Source organism: Oncorhynchus kisutch, linkage group LG22 (assembly GCF_002021735.2).
Source record: "Oncorhynchus kisutch isolate 150728-3 linkage group LG22, Okis_V2, whole genome shotgun sequence".
NCBI classification, from domain to species: Eukaryota; Metazoa; Chordata; class Actinopteri; order Salmoniformes; family Salmonidae; genus Oncorhynchus; species Oncorhynchus kisutch.
In genome coordinates, this window is record NC_034195.2 from 38,328,108 (window position 1) to 38,345,680 (window position 17,573).

Here is a 17,573-nt window from a genome sequence, read left to right on the forward strand (position 1 = left end):
TACCCAAAACGTATGACACAAGTTAAACAATTTAAAGGCAATGCTACCAAATGCTGATTGAGTGTATGTAAACTTCTGTATGTAAACTTCCCACTGGGAATGTGATGAAAGAAAGAAAAGCTGAAATAAATAATTCTCTCTACTATTATTCTAACATTTCACATTCTTAAAATAAAGTGGCGATCCTAACTGACCTAAGACAGGGAATTTTGACTAGGATTAAATGTCAAGAATTGTGAATCACTGAGGTTAATGGTATTTGCCTAAGGTGTATGTGAAACTTCCGACTTCAACTGTAGCTCTGAAGGTTTAGAGCTCTTGTTAGCTTCAAGATAATTTTTATATTATCCTATCTTTTGGAATGTAAAATTGTCTGAAGGCTTTACATGCATGACTCACACGTAAGATGACTGTGTCTGGCTCCTTTCACATGTGAATTGTCTCGTATTGTCTACTGAGTGCATACAATAGTGGGTACAGTATAATTAATTAATTGTATGTTGTATTTGAATCCCTCATGGTATCTCTATTCAACTCTTATGTTTTTCTCTCTTCAACTGACAGAAGTTCCAGAGTTTTCCTTCAATGGGAGGAGCCATGTTCAGTACCAGGTGGGCTGGTCACTCCCCGCTCGTCACTCCAGCTTTCAGCTCCAGGTGCGAACCCACACCCCCAGCGGTGTCCTCCTCAGCCTCCTCTCGCAGGAGCAGAATGAATACTTACGTCTGGAGGTGAGTCTTGTATTTCTATTTGTTATGGATCCACATTAGCTGCTGCCAAGGGTCCAGCAACAACAATACTACATGACGTTACATTTCATAACACCTTACCCAACACATTCAGTGTGTTCCCTCAGGCCACCACTCCACCACAACATATTTACAATACAACACCCATATGCACGTGTGTGTAGAGTGCGTGTCTTATCATGTGCCTGTCTGTGTCTCTTCACAGTCCCTGCTGTTCCATCAGGTGTAACTTTATTTGGTTTTTTAAAATCTGATTCTACTGCTTGCCTGAATTACTTGATGTGGAATAGAGATCCATGTAGTCATGGCTCTATGTAGTACTGTGACACTTCCATAGTCTGTTCTTGACTTGGGGAATGTGAAGAGACCTTTGGTGGCATGTTTTGTGGGGTATGCATGGTGTTTGAATTTTTTATTTATTTCACCTTTATTTAACCAGGTAGGCTAGTTGAGAACACCTTTATTTAACCAGGTAGGCTAGTTGAGAACACCTTTATTTAACCAGGTAGGCTAGTTGAGAACACCTTTATTTAACCAGGTAGGCTAGTTGAGAACACCTTTATTTAACCAGGTAGGCTAGTTGAGAACACCTTTATTTAACCAGGTAGGCTAGTTGAGAACAAGTTCTCATTTACAACTGCGATCTGGCCAAGATAAAGCAAAGCAGTGTGACACAGACAACAACACAGAGTTACACATGGAGTAAACAATAAACAAGCCAATAACACAGTAGAAAAAATCTATAAAGTCTATATACAGTGTTTGCAAAAGGTATGAGGAGGTAGGCAATAAATAGGCCATAGGAGCGAATAATTACAATTTAGCAGATTAACACTGGAGTGATAAATGAGCATATGATGATGTGCAAGTAGAGATACTGGTGTGCAGAAAAGTAAATAAAATAAAAACAGTATGGGGATGAGGTAGGTAGATTGGGTGGGCAATTTACAGATGGACTATGTATAGCTTCAGCAATCGGTAAGCTGCTCAGATAGCTGATGTTTCAAGTTGGTGAGGGAAATAAGTCTCTTCAGCGATTTTTGCAATTCGTTCCAGTCACAGGCAGCAGAGAACTGGAAGGAAAGGCGGCCAAATGAGGTGTTGGCTTTGGTGATGATCAATGAGATATACCTGCTGGAACGTGTGCTACGGGTGGGTGTTATCGTGACCAGTGAACTGAGATAAGGCAGAGCTTTACCTAGCATAGACTTATAGATAACCTGAATATGGCGATGAATATGTAGCGAGGGCCAGCCGACTAGAGCATACAGGTCGCAGTGGTGGGTGGTATAAGGTGATTTGGCAACAAAACAGATGGCACTGTGATAGACTGCATCCAGTTTGCTGAGTAGAGTATTGGAAGCTATTTTGTAGATGACATCACCGAAGTCGAGGATCGGTAGGATAGTCAGTTTTACCAGGATAAGTTTGGCGGCGTGAGTGAAGAAGGCTTTGTTGCGAAATAGAAAGCCGATTCTAGAACTGATTTTGGATTGGAGATGTTTAATATGAGTCTGGAAGGAGAGTTTACAGTCTAACCAGACACCTAGGTATTTATAGTTGTTCACATATTCTAGGTCGGAACCGTCCAGGGTGGTGATGCTAGTTGGATGGGCGGGTGCGGGCAGCAAACAGTTGAAAAGCATGCATTTGGTTTTACGAGCGTTTTAAGAGCAGTTGGATGCCACGTAAGGAGTGTTGTATGGCATTGAAGCTCGTTTGGAGGTTAGCACAGTGTCCAAGGAAGGGCCAGAAGTATACAGAATGGTGTCGTCTGCGTAGAGGTGGATCAGGGAATCGCCCGCAGCAAGAGCAACATCATTGATATATACAGAGAAAAGAGTCGGCCCGAGAATTGAACTCTGTGGTACCCCCATAGAGACTGCCAGAGGTCCGGACAACATGCCCTCCGATTTGACACACTGAACTCTGTCTACAAAGTAGTTGGTGAAGCAGTCATTAGAAAAACCAAGGCTATTGAGTCTGCCGATAAGAATATGGTTGACAGAGTCGAAAGCCTTGGCCAGGTCAATGGTCGATGAAGACAGCTGCACAGTACTGTCTTTTATCGATGGCGGTTATATCGTTTAGTACCTTGAGCGTGGCTGAGGTGAACCTGTGACCGGCTCGGAAACCGGATTGCACAGCGGAGAAGGTACGGTGGGATTCGAAATGGTCAGGGGGCAGCATTTTCACTTTTGGATAAATAGTGTGCCCAATTTCAACTTCCTGCTACTCATGCCAAGAATATAAGATATGCATATTATTAGTAGATTTGGACAGAAAACACTCACTGAATGATGTCTGTGAGTATAACAGAACATATGTAGCAGGCAAAACCCCGAGGACTAACCATTCAGAATTATTTTTATTTTGAGGTCACTGTCTATTCAATGAGTTTCATTGGGAAATTAGATTTCTAAAGCACTTGTTTGCAGTTCCTACCGCTTCCACTGGATGTCACAAGTCTTTGGAAATTGGTTGAGGTTATTCCTTTGTGTAATGAAGAAGTACGGCCATCTTGGATCAGGGTAGCGTTATGTATACTGTTTGAGAGATGCGCAAGACTAAAAAAGTAGTGTTAGCTTGTGATCCCCCTGTATTGAAAACAGATGGACCCGTCTTCAATTTGATCGATTATTAACGTTTAAAAATACCTAAAGTTATATTACAAAAGTAGTTTGAAATGTTTTGGCAAAGTTTACAGGTAACTTTTGAGATATTTTGTAGTGACGTTGCGCAAATTGGAAGCTGTTTTTTTTCTGGATCAAACGCGCCAAATAAATGGACATTTTGGATATATATGAACGGAATTAATCGAACAAAAGGACTATTTGTGATGTTTATGGGACATATTGGAGTGCCATCAAACGAAGCTTGTCAAAGGTAAGGCATGATTTATATTGTATTTCTACATTTTGTGTGGTTTACTGTTGTGCTATCATCAGATAATAGCTTCTTGTGCTTTCGCCGAAATGCCTATTTGAAATCTGACATGTTGGCTGGATTCACAACGAGTGTAGCTTTAATTTGGTATCTTACATGTGCGATTTAATGAAAGTTTGAATTTTATAGTATTCTATTTTTATTTGGTGCTCTGCATTTCCCCTGGCAATTGGCCAGGTGGGACATTTGCGTCCCGCCTATCCCAGAGAGGCTTTCGAAGACTTTAGATAGGCAGGGCATGATGGAAATAGGTCTGTAACAGTTTGGCTCTAGGGTGTCACCCCCTTCGATGAGTGGTATGACCGCGGCAGCTTTCCAATCTTTAGGGATCTCGGACGATACGAAAGAGAGTTTGAACAGGCTGGTAATAGGGGTTGCAACAATGACGGCTGATAATTTTAGAGAGGGTCTAGATTGTCTCGCCCAGCTGATTTGTACGGGTCCAGGTTTTGCAGCTCTTTCAGAACATCTGCTATCTGGATTTGGGTGAAGGAGAAGCCGGGGAGGCTTGGGTGAGTAGCTGCTGGGGGGGGGGGGGGGGGGGGGGGGGCTGGAGTAGCCAGGAGGAAGGCATGGCAGCCGTTACCCTCTTGCAGCTCCCCCCCTACTTTGTGCAATTTCCGCCTGAAGACATCTAACAGCATGTAGCTCAGGCACAGAACCAAGGATATTCATATTCTTGGTACCATTTGAAAGAAAACACGCTGAAGTTTGTGTAAATGTGAATTGAATGTAGGAGAATAACACACAATAGATCTGGTTTAGATGAAACAATGAAAAAAAACATACGTTCTTTATTTTTATTTTTGTATCATCTTTAAAATGAACAAGATAAAACATGCATTCAGATAGGATGATGGGGACAATTTCAGTGACATATATGAGAGGGAAACAGTACTTGTGCAAAGTTTCAGAATGATAACTTCCAAAATGAGTGTGCTACATGACATTTATCATGAAGTCACCTGGTGTCCCACACAAGTCGCCCAAATGTACCCAAATTGGGTGACAAATGTACACCAAATTGGTGAAGGTATACATTTTGAAACAAATAACTATATACAAAATACCAAAATGGTATTCTAACACACCCCCCCCCAAAAAAATGAATGAAAAATAAATGGGGGAAAAAATCATTATTGATAAAAAAATATGAAAAATAATATATATATACATTTACAAAATAACATGGGTAACTATTTACACACTTTCAATATTTGAAAGACCCTTAGTCCTCTATCAAATCAAATCAATTTATATAGCCCCAGCCTAAAACCCCAAACAGCAAGTAATGCAGGTGGCTAGGAAAAAGTCCCTAGAGAGGCAAAAACCTAGGAAGAAACCTAGAGTGGAACCAGGTTATGAGGGGTGGCCAGTCCTCTTCTGGCTGTGGAGATCACAGTGGATGTAGAGGGTGCAACAGGACAGCACCACGAGTAAAAATGAACAGTTTAGGGTTCCATAGCCGCAGGCAGAACAGTTGAAACTGGAACAGCGGCAAGGCCAGGTGGACTGGGGACAGCAAGGAGTCATCATGCCAGGTAGTCCTGACGCATGGTCCTAGGGCTCAGGTCCTCCGAGAGAGAGAAAGAGAATTAGAGAGAGAGCATACTTAAATTCACACAGGACACCGGATAAGACTCCCATTCGGAGTCAGTGTCACTGTGAAAGAAAATGTTCAGTTAAAATAGTTTCACATATGAGCCCTGTATCAACAGGTATAATAAACAGATATATAGAGAGTTGAATGTTGAATTTATTATTATTACCTGCTAGATCTACTGTCTCTTTTATATTATGACATTTCAGCTAGATCTACTGTCTCTATTATATTATGACAGACCAGCTAGATCTACTGTCTTTATTATATTACAACAGACTAGCTGTATCTACTGTCTCCATTTCACTTTGGCCATTGATGTGGTCCTGCCCTCTCCTCAACAGCCTCAAATAGGCTATTTCATGTGGGTTGGGGTGGGGCGGCAGACACACACATCTCACATTTCATGGCATTAAATGTTTATATATTGCTTCTAAAATAAAAAATAAATAAAAAATAATATTTTATATTATTAATTTCAAACAAGGGCATTAGCATGATAAGAACTTACCAGTCCAAAACGATGTCCTCTCCCGTTCAAAAAATATTCCTCCACAATCGCTAAATGAAGTGTCCTACAACAATCTCTGTCTCACTTTCCCAATCAATTTATTCTAAAGTTGTGTGTACATCTGTATATCTAGACTTGACTTAGTCGCCATAATGATTGCTATATAAACAGCTGAATCTGCACGTTCACCAAACAATGCAATGCGTAATTTGTGTGTTCTCCTTCCGGTATGAAAATTCAATAGCGCATGACTCTCTTTACGCTGGAGCTTACTACATGGGTTGGTCTTGCAACACATAAACATGGCGTATTACCGTTTAGCTCAGCTCATTGGCTATCTACCCAGCTAGATTTCAAGACGATCAGTGGTCATTGGATTAAAAGACAGTCAATCAACGAAACAGCGGGCAAATCATTGGTGCACAATGATGTCATTACTTCAAATCGGTTTCTTTCAGTCAATACGTCCCACGAAATGGCCCATCAGGTTTGATTGTGTTACAAACAAACCAGTTGATTGCAGTGAAACCAAACATGACTGGAAAAGTCACGTTCTGTGTGTGGGATTTACCTGGAATGTGTTGTCGTCAAATGGAATGAGACGGAATTCACTACACAAGCGGTTCACAAAATGTTTCGTGTTAGGCTATAAAAACTGATTTTATCAAACAGAAGATCATTCATTGTGTAACAATGAGCATTGGAATTGCAAACAGGCGAAGATCATCAAAGGTAAACTATTTATTTTATTGCAGTTTGTGATTTTGTTGTGCCTGTGCTGGTTGAAATAGTTGTTTTTTATGGGGCTCTATGCTCAGATAACCGCATCGTATTCTTTCGCAGTAAATCCTTTTTTGAATCTGACAACACAGTTGGATTAGCAAGATTCTAGGCTTTCGATACATGTGAGAAACTTGTATTTTCATGAATGTTTAATACGACTATTTATGTAGCGATCACCATATGTTGTGGAATTTCAGCCCGCTAGCGGGTTCCGTGCGCAGAGAAGTTAATTAAGAAATGCTTATTGAAATTTCCGATTATCATGGATTTATCGGTGGTGACCGTGTTACCTAGCCTCAGTGCAGTGGGCAGCTGGGAGGAGGTGCTCTTGTTCTCTGTTACGTTCTCCAGTTTCTGTGTTGTAGTTTGTATTTTAGTGTGTGTTTCAGGAGATGGCTTCGTGAAATCTCCCCAAGCAGCTGATTGTTCAGCCCCATTGATGATTGGAGCTGACCCCGCCCCCTCGTCAAGATACAGCTGTATCCGATTAGACTCCTTCTGAAGCTATATAAAAGCCAGTGATCTGTCCAGGAAAAAGATCATTGCTGGGAGGTCATTGCTGAAAGATGATTGCTGAGAGAGGAGGTTTATGGCTGAGGGTTATATCAAGTTGGTTGTTGTTAACAGAGTTATTATGTACTATGTTAGTTGTTGTTGGGAGCAGCTTTGGTATGTGCTGTGTTTCCTGCTTTGTCAGAGCTTCTTTAATGTCCTGAGTTAGTTTTTTCTCAGTTTTTGTTGTGAAGTTTGTATTGTGTTTCATTTGTTCCCAGGGGGAAGGGGAAGCTGTGCTTAGGCAAGAGGCCCGCAGGCATACATATACCCTTGGATATTCACTGTCTAGGCACACTAGGTAAGACCTGGGCGGACCACCCACTGTATTTTGGTTAGGCCACCAGGTGGTGCTAAATTAGGTAAGTAGTGGGTAGGCAGGTAAGGTAGTAGAGGGGGCTTTGAGATTTACTTTCTTTGCTTTGGTTCCATCCAGCCCCGTTTCCCCATATTACCGTGTGACAGAATAAATTCCTAGTAAACGGTAAATTCTCTGCCTTTTGTCATCCTTACTCGCACCTACAGTCCATACCTCTTTCACTTCACGGAGAGTTGAGTTGTAGCAGGGTGTTACATTCCCTCTTCATAGAGGCGTGCGTAACATTCTCCATGGACTTTACAGTGTCCCAAAACTTTTTGGAGTTAGAGCTACAGGATGAAAATTTCTGCTTGAAAAAGATAGCCTTTGCTATCTTTTCTACCTTTATCTTGACAGATAAACAAAAAATAAACAGAATGGAGTACCGTGATTAATGGACAGTCCAGCAGGCATCAGCTAAGTGATCATAGGGGGCAGCAATAGATGGAACAGGGAAGCCGCGGAAGTACTCGCTAGCACGCGGGCAACACCGAGTTTAAAGTTAGTAGTCCGGGGCTAGTAGAAGCGTCTGCTCCGACGTCCGACAGGAGGCCGGTTGAAGGCACAGCAGATGGAGTATTCGTCGGCAGACCAGTCGTGGTGGTGTGGCGGGCGCCGTGTCGACAAAGGTTCCAAGCCAGATAGCGAAAGAGGTGTTGTAGTTGGCGGTGTTGTAGTAAGCCTGGCTCACGGCTAAACTGGTGCTAGCTGTGGGGCAGGGGCGTTAGCCACTAAAGCCACTCGGAAGCAGCGGTGATCCGGTGCCAAGGTCCAGAGCTTACGGCAAGAATCTGGTGGAGTAGTGGGTTCTACCCGTGTTTGGGTGGAGTCCGGGTGAACAACTGAGTAGGCCGGGAGGTGGGCTACGTTGTAGTAGAGAGACAGTCCGATACTGGTGGGCTGGCGAGTATTATCCAGGCAAAAAAAAGGGCTGGTATCTGTGAAGGTAAAGGCTAATTAGCTGGTTAGCATCTGATGGCTAGGTGGTTCTTGCTATAAAGGTCTAAAAAAAATCAATAATAGGGGTTCCGTATCTCACTGGGTGAGGCAGGTTACCGGAAGGTATAATTTAATTGAAATGGAAAAGAGATTGAAAATAAAATTTTAATATATACATATATAAAAGGCTTTACTCAAGGCCAGTGGCATGTCATTTAGTAAAGATTTTAAAAAGGGGCCTAGACAGCTGCCCTGGGGAATTCCTAATTCTACCTGGATTATGTTTGAGAGGCTTCCATTAAAGAACACCCTCTGTGATCTGTTAGACAGGCAACTCTTTATCCACAATATAGCAGGGGGTGTAAAGCTATAACACATACGTTTTTCCAAGAGCAGACTATGATCGATAATGTCATCAATTTTTCTCAGCCAGTCATCAATAATTTGTGTAAGTGCTGTGCTTGTTGAATGTTCTTCAACAAGCATTAGTTAGATTGCACACAGGTGGACATCATTTAAGTGTCACATGATCTTTCACATGATCTCAGTATATATACACCTGTTCTGAAAGGCCCCAGAGTCTGCAACACCACCAAGCAAGTGGCACCATGAAGACCAAGGAGCTCTCCAAACAGGTCAGGGACGAAGTTGTTGAGAAGTACAGATCAGGGTTGGGTTATAAAAAAATATCCAAAACTTTGAACATCCCACAGAGCACCATTAAATCCATTATTACAAAATGGAAAGAATATGGCACCACAACAAACCTGCCAAGAGAGGGCCGCCCACCAAAACTCACGGACCAGGCAAGGAGGGCATTAATCAGAGAAGCAACAAAGAGAGCAAAGATAACCTTGAAGGAGCTGCAAATGTCCACAGCGGAGATTGGAGTATCTGTCCATGGGACCACTTTTCTGTACACCCCAGCTCTGTAAGCCGTACACTCCACAGAGCTGGGCTTTACAGAAGTGTGGCCAGAAAAAAACATTGCTTAAAGAAAGAAATAAGCAAACATATTTGGTGTTCGCCAAAAGGCATGTGGGAGACTCCCTAAACATATGGAAGACGGTACTCTGGTCAGATGAGACTAAAATTGAGGTTTTTGGCCGTCAAGAAAAACGCTATGTATGGTGCAAACCCAACACCATCCCCACAGTAAATTATGGTGGTGGCAACATCATGCTGTGGGGATGTTTTTCATCAGCAGGGACTGGGAAACTGGTCAGAATTGAAGAAATGTTGGATGGCGCTAAATTACAGGGAAATTCTTGAGGGAAACCTGTTTCAGTCTTCCAGAGATTTGAAACTGGGATGGAGGTTCACCTTCCAGCAGGACAATGACCCTAAGCATATTGCTAAAGCAACACTTGAGTGGTTTAAGGGGAAACATTTAAATGTCTTGGAATGCCCTAGTCAAAGCCCAGACCTCAATCCAATTGAGAATCTGTGGTGTGAATTAAAGATTGCTGTACCCCAGCAGAACCCATCCAACTTGAAGGAGCTGGAGCAGTTTTGCCTTGAAGAATGGGCAAAAGTCCCAGTGGCTAGATGTGCCAAGCTTATAGAGACATACCCCAAGAGACGTGCAGCTGTAATTGCTGCAAAAGGTGGCTCTACATAGTATTGACTTTGGGGGGCTGGAAAGTTATGCACGCTCAAGTTTTCTTTGTTTTTTTTGTTTTATTTCTTGTTTGTTTAACCATTAAAAAATATTTTGCATCTTCAAAGTGGTAGGCATGGTGTGTAAATCAAATGATACAACCCCCCCCCCCCCCCCCCCCTCTAGGTTTTAAGACAACAGAATAGGAAAAATGCCAAGGGGGGTGAATACTTTCGCAAGCCACTGTATCTGGTCAAACAAAAAAAAATGTTTTCAATTAGTTTCCTAAGGGTTGGTAACAGCCTTATTGGTCGGCTATTTGAGCCAGTAATGGGGGCTTTACTATTCTTGGGTAGCAGAATTTATTTAGTTTCTATCCAGGCCTGAGGGCATACACTTTCTAGGAGGCTTAGATTAAAGATATGGCAAATAGGAGTGTCAATATCATCGGCTATTACCCTCAGTAATTTTCCATCCAAATTGTCAGACCCTGGTGGCTTGTCATTGTTGACAGACAACAATATTTTTTTCACTTCTTTAAAGAATTGAAAAATTACAGTTCTTTCATAATTTGATCAGTTATACTTGGATGTGTAGTGTCAGCGTTTGTTGCTGGCATGTCATGCCTATGTTAGCTAATCTTGTCAATGAGAAAATAATTAAAGTAGTTTAGTGATGAATGAGCCATCTGATTCAATGAATGATGGAGCTGAGTTTGCCTTTTTGCCCAACATTTCATTTAAGGTGCTCCAAAGCATTTTTCTATCATTCTTTATGTCATTTATCTTTGTTTCATAGTGTAGTTTATTTTTATTCAGTTAAGTCACATGATTTCTCAATTTGCAATGTGTATGGTTTTTTAAATTATTTATTATTTCACCTTTATTTAACCAGGTAGGCCAGTTGAGAACAAGTTCTCATTTACAACTGCGACGTGGCCAAGATAAAGCAAAGCAGTGCGACACAAACAACAACGCAGAGTTACACATGGAATAAACAAACATACAGTCAATAACACAATAGAAAAGTCTATATATGTCACGCCCTGGTCGAAGTATTTTGTGTTTATCTTCATTTATTTAGTCAGGCCAGGGTGTGGCATGCGGTTTTTGTATGTGGTGTGTTGGTATTGGGATTGTAGCTTAGTGGGGTGTTCTAGTTAAATCTATGGCTGTCTGAAGTGGTTCTCAATCAGAGGCAGGTGTTTATCGTTGTCTCTGATTGGGAACCATATTTAGGCAGCCATATTCTTTGAGTGTTTCGTGGGTGATTGTCCTTAGTGTCCTTGTTCCTGTCTCTGTGTTTGCACCAGATAGGACTGTTTCGGTTTTCACATGTTCATTATTTTGGTAGTTTATTCATGTATAGTTTTTCCTTTATTAAAATAACATGAATCATCACAACGCTGCATTTTGGTCCGACTCTCCTTCACATCAAGAAAGCCGTTACAATATACAGTGTGTGCAAATTAGGTGAGATTAGTGAGGTAAGGCAATAAATAGGCCGTAGTGGCGAAGTAAGTACAATTGAGCAATTAAACACTGGAGTGATAGATGTGCAGAAGATGAATGTGCAAGTAGAGATACTGGGGTGAAAAAAATAAGAACATGGGGACGAGGTAGTTGGGTGGGCTATTTACAGATGAGCTACGTACAGGTGCAATGATCTGTAAGCTGCTCTGACTGCTGATGCTTTAAGGGAGATATGAGTCTCCAGCTTCAGTGATTTTTGTAATTTGTTCCAGTCATTGACAGCAGAGAACTTGAAGGAAATGCAGCCAAAGGAGGAATTGGCTTTGGGGGTGACCAGTGAGATATACCTGCTGGAATGCGTGCTACGGGTGCTGCAATGGTGACCAGTGAGCTAAGATAAGGTTTACCTAGCAGAGACTTATAGATGACCTGGAGGCAGTGGGTTTGGCGTCGGGTATGAAGCGAGGGCCAGCCAACGAGAGCATACAGTTCGCAGTGGTGGGTAGTATATGACAAAACGGATGGCACTGTGATAGACTCCATCCAATTTAACTGTAGGCTTTCAACCGTAGGCTTGACTTCTTAACAGTGGAGTGAGTAATAGCAGGCTTGGAAGACAGCGTGGGTACTATATGTATGTTCAGAGTATACTTATATTGCCTTAGGGTTGTTTTGAGGTGTGCCTATGGAACATTACAGAACAGTTTTCAGGGTTATTTCAGTGTCTAGTGTCTACTGTCTCGTGATAAGCACATCTCTCCTTCAGTATTAGGGTATAGGAAAGTGGGTAGCTGTTATTAGTTGGACGTAAGAGCTTTCAGTGGAAAGAGCCAATTTGGTATTTTCTCCTTCAAGCTATTATTGAGAGCTTTTTCAGTGGATTGCTCGAATTTTCAGTGGATTGCTCGAATTGTGTACTGTTTGAACTTGAAAACATGAAGTGGCATTTTCAATTAGTTTCTGCTACTTCATAAGGCTCTTCTCTGTCTGGCTTTGCCAGGAAAATAGAACACATTTTCTGAGTGTGAATGCCATTTCTGTGGAGATAGGATGTTGGGGTTCAATGGTTGTAGGAGCTTTTGGCCTCTGAGTGACAGTGTGTCCACAACACCTGGCAGGAGACTGCTCGGCTAGCGTCTGTCACGCAAGAACACCTACCCAAACAGGTCAGCTGTTTCCACTGCTCTATCCTACTATTGCTTCCTCATGACAAACATATCTCTTCAACAGCTTGTTGGTGTCAGAGAGAGCACCAACATGCAGTCTCACTGCTGTAGCACTGCTATTGCTCCTCTTGGAATATCTGAGTCAGTGTAGCAGCAACCCCCCTCTACCCTTCTCTGCCTACCAGCCCCATATATCAAAACCTTGGGACTATAAGGTTCTGTCTGCAAAATAATGATTCTGAGATAATTGGCTTTAAAGTTCCGAACCCTAATTGGTTTGAATGGAGTCAGCAATTTTTGTCTTGTATTCTTTTGAACTTAACAACATGAATTTGGGTATTTAGAGTACTATATAGGTAGAGATCATTGAACAGAAGAAGGCTATATCAATAATAACATTTTGACAAAAATGTATTTATCTTTGAGTCGGCGTTGAGTCAGCGAACTGTTTAAAAACGCCAGTTTTCTGGCAAAAGCAGCATACTCTGTCTGAAGCATTTGTTTAGGAAAGCATCAGAGCTCTCTGATAGACACTTGAGTGTGGATCCTGACAACAAGACCAATTTACATGGCTGTCTCTCAGAACCTCAGCCTGCTTGCTCTGATGGGTAAGAAGGGGTGGTAATGGAGGATGATGCTCATGCTGAATGAATAACTAGACATTAACAAGGTTACCGGGGACTGTCGAGTTTTAGGTCTCTGAAACATTTTCTACTCCCTGATGATGTGTCTTTATCTTTACATAATGGCATCCTTCAACGTGTTTTTAAAACCCACAGGGTTGCTTTATTTTGTTGAGTGTTAGTGTAAAGGTGTAAATCAATGCTTATAACCCTCATCGCTTATTAAGAGGCTTTTTATTTATTTTCCTAGCCGGTGTTTTATAAGTCAAATAGAAAGGTTTACTCAATAAAATATTGTCAGTTTTTCCTTTGCAGTGAAATGTTTGCATGGTCGGATTCTGTTCAAAGTTGGATCGATTTACTTCATTGTCTTTTGTTTGCTTAGGCTGCCCGGGGGGGTCCATAGGGGTCCGGGGGGGAATAGAATGTTGGCATTATGATCTGATGACAATGCTGAGGGAGCAATAGTTAAAACAAGCTGTGCTATATTGCTGCATATATTAAAACACAGTATTGAATTATCTCTGCTCCACAGTTTCCAATTAGGGGATGGACATGTACAAACTGCAGTTGTAGCAGCCAGCAGCCCCCCTCAGCCCTATTTCCAGCGCAGTGTGTTTGCTCAGCCTTAGCTGCTGTGGATAATTGTTGTCTGTGATATTCTCCCTCTGGACTAAATTAATTGATGTCCGTGGCACTTTTGTAAAGCATGATCAAATACAATGGGTTTAATGAATTGAAAATAGAAAATTGCCTTCTTAATTGTACATTGCCATTTTTGAACTGCAAGTTTTAAAGGCGAACTCTGTGATTTTTATAGCCATTTTGGATTATTTAATTTGATTGATATATTCTGCATATTTCAGATGTTTCAGGGGCTACTGGCTGTCTTTTACAACCTGGGTGACAGACCCTACAACCTCACGCTGCCCTTCCATCGCCTTGACGATGGAGAATGGCATGAGGTGGAGCTTGATCGTCATGGCAAAGAGTTCACCCTTCAATTGGACGGTGGCGGTGGAAGGCGGGAGGTTACGGCCGCTCCTGGGCGGAGTCAGGAGATAGTCATCGACCAATCAGTGGTGATGCTGGGAAACTCCTTCCCCTCAGGACACAACCGCAGCTTCCTAGGTATGGTACTGGTACTGACATCTGGTACTGACCATTAGTACTGTCCCCTGGTACTGCCCCCTGGTACAGTCCTCTAATACTGTACTATCCACCTAACTTCCAATAGCGCAACACACACCCATCCAACCCCCACAAGGTGGGGGCTGACAAACTTTGGGGGCTCAGGGGCCCTCATTTTATTTCATGTCATAATAAATGTTCAAAAATTACACAAATTAGCTTTAAAACTGCTAAATTCTCTCTCAGCCTCATGGACAAAATGTGTAGAATAAAAGGAAATTAGCTCAGATTCTTGAAAGTCAGGCCAATCCTTGTCCAGAAGGGAAACTTTATTTGTATAGTTGTATTGTGTAGCATTATTTGAGCTTAACATGTACATTTAGTGGAATATCATACATTTATTATATATTTTTATATCGTCCCTTTCCACGCATAGAGCAAAGGATCACATTTTCAAACTCTTCCATTTTTTTTATATTAACTGAAAAATAAATCTTATGTAATTTCTTGCAATGGCCCTCTGTTGCTTTAAAGAATATTTCTGTCAAAACTGTGATTCCTAAAAGATGTGTCCGAGATTTGCCAAGAGTGTGCAAGCTGTGATCAGGCAAAGGGTGGCTACTTTGAAGAATCTGAAATGTTAAATATATTTAGATTTGTTCAACACTTTTTTGGGTTACTACATGATTCTATATGTGTTACTTCATAGTTCTGATGTCTTCACTGTTATTCTACAATGTAGATAATAGTAAAAAGAAAAACCTTGGAATGAGTAGGGTCTAAACTTTTGACAGGTACTGTATATATTACACATTTTATTAAAATTAAGTTAAATATTTGAAAAGTTGAGATTGTCCCATCGTTCAAGAATCCCTGACCTCTAAAACAGCATGAGATTAGCTATAATACTGCACATTTTTGTCCCTGCTCCATGTAAGGAGAAACCCCCACCCCCTCTGTATAAATGTGTTTCGCCTCTCCCTCCCAGAGGCTGGCCAGCCAAACTAACGGAGTAAATATCCTTCAAAACAGAGGGCTCGCACTGACAGCTAAGCCCTGGGCTGTGTGTGTGTGTGTGTGTGTGTGTGTGTGTGTGTGTGTGTGTGTGTGTGTGTGTGTGTGTGTGGAGGGGGGGGTGTTCTTCTATTCCTGTGTGTTCATGTGTCTCTGTCCCTTCATGAAACTTACTTAAATGCTTTTTGCCTTAGGCCTGGTGTGTATGAATGTCACTTATATTGCTGTCTTATCTCTCTTTCCCTCTCTGTGTTTTTCCTCCAGGATGTCTGCGAGACCTAAGGCTGAATGGGCGGCCCATGCCCATTGCCAAGCAGCCCTCTGTGGGGTCTGAGGGGCTCCAGGTAGTCACTTCTCAAGGGGTCTCCCCAGGCTGCCCCTCCGATGCCTGCAGGAAACACCAGTGCTCTCCCCCCTTCATCTGCATGGACCTCTGGAGGAAACACGAGTGCAGGTACATAAATGGCAGCAGGTAATCATGTAAGGAAAAACTCTGGGCTATAACTGAGGGCCAGCAATTTTCCAGGTGAGGTCACATGCTCAGGAAGAACTCTGGGGCCTGGTCATTGGTTATAGACCACAACTCCTTGAAGTATGCCACACTGGCCATTCACTGTCCCAGTATAACAAAGAGACACTAACTTCTCTTCAAGCAGAAAACATCCCCCCAGACAAAGAAACGTCAGTTGTACCTGGACTAGGTATGTAGCAGCTTAACAACTGGACAAGGCTTAGTAGTCTATAGCATGGCCTGTTTTGACCTGTCCTGAACGTTACAACCTTGGCCAGGTCAGAAAGGGACAACCTTCTTTTGTCTTTCTCTCTTCTCTTTCTCTCTGTCTCTCTAGCTCTTTTGAGACTCCTAGCCATGTGTCAACCTGAGCTGAATAAAGCCCTGTTCTAATCATAGTGACAGGGAGTGTTTCGGCAGCAGTGTCTTTAAACACCCCAGGACTCCAGTGTTTCCTGTCGTACTGTCTGGGATCAGAGCGTGTAAAACTACTCCAAAAGCCTTTCATCACTATGGGATGTCCACACAGGGTACTAAGCTTGGAGAGACTATCTTCAGGAGCGGCGGAAATATACTGACAGAAATGAGGACATGGAACAACAAGGCTACTGTTACTGAGAGTGCTTTGCTTAATGACCTAAGTGTATGGAATCTTCCGACTTCAACTGTATTTCTGAAACGACAACATTGTATCAGATATAGCTATCAGAAACAATACACTCTTAGACAAAAGGGTCATTTAGCCTTTTGGAAAGGATTCTACATAGAACCCAAAATGCTTCTAACTGGAACCAAAAAGTGTTCTTCAAATGTTTATCCTATGGGGACAGCTGAAGAATCCTTTTAGGTTCTACATAGCACCTTTTTTTTTCTAAGGGTGTACCTATAGATTTTCACAGTGCCAGGTTGGCTATTCCCTTATAAAAATAAAAATAAATTCAATCCAATGATAGCCTAATCAGTCACCACAACCTCTTCATCATTTGCATTTCCACAGGTGCCCCCCTGGTCACATGATGAAGAAGAATGCCTCGGACAAGGTCTGCGTCTACACGCTGTGCGCCAGCAGGCCCTGTCGCCATGGCACCTGTGTGGCCCACTCTCCCTCCAAGTACTCGTGTCACTGCTCGGAGGGCTATCGCGGGCTCCACTGTGAGGTCTCTCTGGCACTGTACCACAACGACGACAGCAACACGCTGAGCCTCAGCTCTGCGTTTGCCATCAGTATCTGTGTCCTGGCCTTCCTAGGTAGCTATATGGACTATGTCATCTACTACCTGTGGTGACCATACCATCTTTCATCCTCACTCTCTCGTCTGGTTTCATCTAGTTCAATCTGATTTAATCTGGTTTTGGTTGTTCCCAAGGTTGGAATTCAATGGAATACACCATATTAACGTTTATGCAGTGTCTATATTTATAAACTGGGTACACAGATTTCTAGATCTGAGAACTGAATGCTTCAACCTGTGAGACATGTCTACCTGGTAATAGATTCTTGCAGTACCCGAATCATCTGTGATTGATTTTCGCCTTGGGAAAACGAGATACTGCACTGGAATGTGGGTTCGATGGTATTGAGCCCCAAGTGTTTTGTTAGTTTGGGCCTCAGGGTCTG

At 42.2% G+C, this 17,573-nt stretch overlaps 2 protein-coding genes across 2 annotated transcripts in view; both read left to right on the top strand.

The window, feature by feature from the left end:
• LOC109866996 (neural-cadherin-like) overlaps positions 1 to 978 on the top strand; it is a 73,759-nt gene extending 72,781 nt beyond the window's left edge. The window contains exons 28-29 of the mRNA XM_031801436.1: positions 565 to 731; positions 955 to 978. Coding sequence (XP_031657296.1) covers positions 565 to 731; positions 955 to 978 — 191 coding nt within the window. The remainder of the gene's footprint in view (positions 1 to 564; positions 732 to 954) is intronic.
• A 5,319-nt stretch (positions 979 to 6,297) lies between these two features.
• LOC116356342 (neural-cadherin-like) overlaps positions 6,298 to 17,573 on the top strand; it is a 30,596-nt gene continuing 19,320 nt past the window's right edge. Inside the window, exons 1-4 of the mRNA XM_031801775.1 lie at positions 6,298 to 6,538; positions 14,166 to 14,430; positions 15,709 to 15,898; positions 16,953 to 17,203. Of these exons, the coding sequence (XP_031657635.1) occupies positions 6,500 to 6,538; positions 14,166 to 14,430; positions 15,709 to 15,898; positions 16,953 to 17,203 (745 nt within the window). The 5' untranslated portion in view covers positions 6,298 to 6,499. The remainder of the gene's footprint in view (positions 6,539 to 14,165; positions 14,431 to 15,708; positions 15,899 to 16,952; positions 17,204 to 17,573) is intronic.